This window comes from Colobus angolensis, unplaced genomic scaffold (assembly GCF_000951035.1).
Source record: "Colobus angolensis palliatus isolate OR3802 unplaced genomic scaffold, Cang.pa_1.0 Scaffold72, whole genome shotgun sequence".
NCBI lineage: Eukaryota > Metazoa > Chordata > Mammalia > Primates > Cercopithecidae > Colobus > Colobus angolensis.
In genome coordinates this window covers 3,408,087-3,413,010 of record NW_012120932.1, presented here as the reverse complement: position 1 = coordinate 3,413,010, position 4,924 = coordinate 3,408,087, and the positions used below count along the sequence as shown (strand labels likewise).

Below are 4,924 nucleotides of genomic sequence, written 5' to 3'. Positions count from 1 at the left end.
TGCAGCCTCAAACTCTTGGGCTCATGTGATCCTCCCACCTCAGCCTCCTGACTAGCTAGGATTGTGGACATGCACCATTGCACTTGTCTGATTTTTCACTTTGTAGAGATGTCTCTCTGTGTTACTGAGCCTGCTCTGGAGCTTTTGGTCTCCAGTGATTCTCCTGCCTTTGTCTTTCAAAGTGCTAGGAAATTACAGGCATCAGCCATGTTGCCCAGCCCTCAGTTATGCTTTGCTTTTTTTTGAGATGGAGTTTTGTTCTGTTGCCTGGGCTGGAGTGCAGCGGTGCGATCACAGCTCACTGCAAACTCCACCTCCTGGGTTCGCACCATTCTCCTGCCTCGGTCTCCTGAGTAGCTGGGACTACAGGCTCCTGCCACCACGCCCAGCTAATTTTTTGTATTTTTAGTAGAGACAGGGTTTCACCATATTAGCCAGGATGGTCTCGATTTCCTGACCTCATGATCCACCTGCCTCAGCCTCCCAAAGTGCTGGGATTACAGGTGTGAGCCAGCATGCCCCGCCTCAATTTTTCTTTAGCTTCCACACGTGAGTGCGAATGTACAGTATGTATCTTTCTGTGTCTGCACTTAACATAATATCCTCCAGACTGATCCAAATGGCCACAAATAAGAGGATTTCATTTTTTATATGGTGAATAGTGTTCCATTGTGTATGGGTACCACGATTTTTGGTCCATTCATTTGTTGATAGACACGTAGGTCGATTTTTTACATCAGTTGTTGTGAATAGTGCTACAGTGAACATATGAGGACAGGTATCTTTGTGATCTATTGGTTTTTTCCTATTGCCTGAATACCCAGTAGTGGGGTTGCTGGATCCCTCGACAGTTCCATTATTAGTTTTTTGAGAAAACCTCATGTTGTTTCCTAAGTGGCTTCACTAATTTACCTTCCCACCAACAGCATGTAAGAGTTTACTGTTCTCTGAAACCTCACCAGCATTTATTATTTTTTGCCTTTTCTATGATAGCCATTTATTCGAAATGGAGCAAGAGTATATCACATTGTAGGTTTGATTTGTATTTCCCTGATGATTAGTGATACTGAACGTTTTTAAATGTATTTATTGGCCATTTGTATTTCTTTTTTTCTTAAAAAAAAAAAAAAGCTAATCAGATCTTTTGTGCAGTTTTGAACTCAGATTATTTTTTATACTGTGAGGGTGTTTGAGTTCCTTGTATATTTTGGATATTTACCTTTTATTAGATGAATAGCTTGAAAATATTTTCTTCCGTTCTACAGGTTTCCTGTTCACTCAGTTGTAGTACTGTTTGTCCATCGTTTGTTTTTTTCCTGGGCTTCTGATGTCTTACCCATAGAAATCTTTGTGCAGACTAATGTCCTGAAGCATTTTCCCTGTGTTTACTTATAGTAGTTTGATAATTTTGGGCCTTACGTTTCAGTCGTCATTCGATTCTGAGTTTGTTTTGCTATACGGTGTTAGATAGGAAGCTAGTGTCATTCTCTGTATGGATAGTTGTCCCGGTGCCTTTCATTTGAAGAGGGTGTCCTTTCCCCAATGTATGTTCTTGGCACCTTAGTCCAAAATCAGTTGGCTGTAAATATGTGGATTTATTTCTAGGTGCTATATTCTATGACCTTTACCCCAAGAATCATTACCTCTTAAAATGCAATTCAAATTAGCGTGAAACATTTGCAGTTTAGGGAAAGGCTTATGGCATCAGAATCCTTATTTACAGGATTCATTATTTTGTGGTTTTTTGAGATATGATCTTTGTCTGTCATCCAGGCAGAAGTGCAGGGATGTGGTCATAATTCAGTGCAGCCCTGAACTCTGGGGCTGGCAAACACCAGGTAAGTTTATCTGTAATGTGCTTTCATTTGTTTCACTGCAAATTATATTTTGCATATGTATATATTGTGTTTCCTCTGCCTCTCTTACAGCAATTTGCTTTGTAGAGTTCTAGAAAATAAGTGGCATCTTTTTTTTCTTTTAAATATTTTAATTTCCATTATTATTATAACAAAATTTTGCCTCAGTCTCCCAACTAGCTGGGTCTACAGGCCTGAGCCACCATGCCTGGCTAATTTTTAAAAAATTTTTTGTAGAGATGAGTGTCTTACTATGTTGCTCTGGCTGATCTCAAATGGCCTCCAGTGATCTTTCTGCCACAGCCTCCTAAAGTGCTGGGATTATAGGTATGAGCCACCAGGCCTAGCCTAGAGTATCATATTATTTTCAAAGTCTTATTCTGAGAGCAATTTATTGACTTTGGCCTAAATAACTCAATGTGACAGCTCTGAAACTTTTTTTGACGAATTTTGGGGAGTGGCCGTGAAGAAGGGGTTGGACACTTTTCGCTAAGAGAACACTCAGTGCCGTTTCAGGAGGAACAAAAACGAATCGTCGGAAAAATAAAAAGATGAAGTGCAGGCACTCTGTGGCAAAGATGATGATAGTAGAGCGTGTATTTTTATGACTCATGGTAGCTTTAACTTTGTTCTTAAAATTCTGAGTAATTTAAGGGTTCACATTTGAAGACTGTGCTACATTATTGATAACATGTTATTGCAAGTACATGCATTTCAAACTTTGTTACTGGTTTTGTATTAGATTATTCACAGCCTGCTTCACTATCAAGCTCTATTATTTTATTCATGCAGTTTGATGATCTTACGGCCGAGAAGGAAGCTGTATCTTCAAAATGTGTCAATTTGGCTAAAGACAATCAAGTTCTTCAACAGGAGTTTTTATCTATGAGAAAAATACAAGAGAAATGTGAAAAACTTGAGGAGGATAAAAAGATATTGGAAGAAGAAGTATTAACTCTTAAGACACATATGGAAAACAATATGGTAGAACTTGGTAAAGTACAAGAATATAAATCAGAGCTAGATGAAAGGACAATGCAGGCAATAGAAAAATTAGAAGAAATCCATTTACAGGTTAGTTTTTAAAGTCAGGTAAGTTTATCTGTAATGTGCTTTCATTTGTTTCACTGCAAATTATATTTTGGATATGTATATATTGTGTTTCCTCTGCCTCTCTTATAGCAATTTGCTTTGTAGAGTTCTAGAAAATAAGTGGCATCTTTTTTTTCTTTTAAATATTTTAATTTCCATTATTATTATGACAAAATCAGTATTTCAAAGTAATGATTCTCACTATAGAGTCATTTGATGATTAAGACCAGCTGGCATAAGATAAAACTGTGATTTAGAAATTATGTGATACTTTTGGATTGGTCTTAAGCTACGTTGTTCATTGTTTACTTTTTAAAATTATAAATGGGTTCTATTTTTATAGAACCACATTACATTAATACTAACATAATTATGATTTCAAATTTTTACAAATCAGACTTAATTCTGAATTCAGTTATTAGTTTGTTGATATTGCTGATAAATATTTTAAGCTTCAGCCTCTTCCTAACATATTCAAAATTGCTCTTTGAATCACTGACTCAAAATAAAAGGCAGCAAACATATGGTAATTAGGTTATAATTGTTTTAAAAATGTATTCTTTTCATTTGTTTTAGGAACAAGAAAAATATGAAAAACAATTAGAGCAGTTAAACAAGGATAATATGGCTGCACTAAATAAGAAGGAACTCACACTTACAGATGTGGAATGTAAATTCTCCAACATGAAAACTGCTTATGAAGAAGTTACAACCGAATTAGAAGAATATAAGGAAGCCTTTGCAGTAGCATTGAAAGCTAACAGTTCCATGTCAAAACATTTAACGAAGTAAGTCAAAACACACTAACAGAAAATGAATTAAGCTCATTAATTTGTTTTGAAAGTATAATTTTTAGTGAGATGGCTTCAGGAGATCAGTAGGAAGTGACTGCTAATCTGATAATGTAATTTTGGAAAACAACATTAGTAAATAATCTTACCTTTAAAATGTTCTTCAAGGATAGTTTCTGTCAGAAAGAACAAGCCCCACCTCCAGTGCCTTGGTCACAGTGCTGGGAGCTAATTGCCTTCAGAGATGCTTTAGTTCTCTTTGATCACCAACCAACTAATCTGGTTCTCCCCCAGGAGTTGTTGCTCTGAGTTATTCCTCAGTGCCAAATACTTAATTGTTCTTAGATCATGGGTGAAATGTACAAGGGTGAAACCTGAAACTGGTTTACTAAACACAAGTATTTCTAGATTATTTTTGTTCATTTTAGTTTTCTTAATCTACATTATTTAAGGAGTACAACATGATGTTTTGATATAATTATTTATAGTGAAGTCATTCTTAAGCAAATTAACATATTCATTTTCCCATATAGTTACCCTTCAAATACAAGTATTTCTAAAGGAATCTGTAGAATCTTACAAGTAGAGCTATTTTAGAAGGCAGCTAGGTTACCTGTTGAGCTGTACATCACTGATAGCCATTTCTCTTCCCTGTCGACTTTGAACTTCTTGTTCAGTAGAAATCACTTTAGAAGCACATATACTTATTTAGAATGATTTTAAAATTAAAATTGCTTACAAGAGGTAGGCTCTCACACATCTTGTGGAAACACTGTTTAATGGGTAATTTGGTTTACTCTTAGGACAACTTTTTTTAAAATGCAAGTCGTTAAGAATCATTCAAGGAAAAATGAAATATTAAGCATTTGTCTTTGCTGTCTTTATAGATTGAATAAGAAAATAGCAGTGATCAGCACCAAGCTCCTTATGGAGAAAGAGTGGATGAAATATTTTCTCAGCACTCTTCCTACAAGGCCAGACCCAGAGTTACCTTGTATTGAAAATCTTTATAGGACTCAACAGAAAAGATATTTCCAAAACGCCCATAAGAATTCCTACTTCAAACCCACAGACTTCAAATAACTGCGAGAACTCCTTAACTGAGGTTAGTTATATGACTGTTTCTCTTTTGGGTTTCATTTCTTTAATATAATTCTTGTTTATAATTTGGTGAAATACTGAGTT

The 4,924-nt window shown here is 35.7% G+C and overlaps 1 protein-coding gene across 1 annotated transcript in view; it reads left to right on the top strand.

The window, feature by feature from the left end:
* The window catches only part of LOC105501539 (putative uncharacterized protein ENSP00000344348), a 26,892-nt gene extending 22,070 nt beyond the window's left edge, over window positions 1-4,822 (top strand). Inside the window, exons 4-6 of the mRNA XM_011927532.1 lie at window positions 2,649-2,930; window positions 3,525-3,736; window positions 4,627-4,822. Of these exons, the coding sequence (XP_011782922.1) occupies window positions 2,649-2,930; window positions 3,525-3,736; window positions 4,627-4,822 (690 nt within the window). The remainder of the gene's footprint in view (window positions 1-2,648; window positions 2,931-3,524; window positions 3,737-4,626) is intronic.
* The last annotated feature ends 102 nt before the right edge of the window (window positions 4,823-4,924 follow it).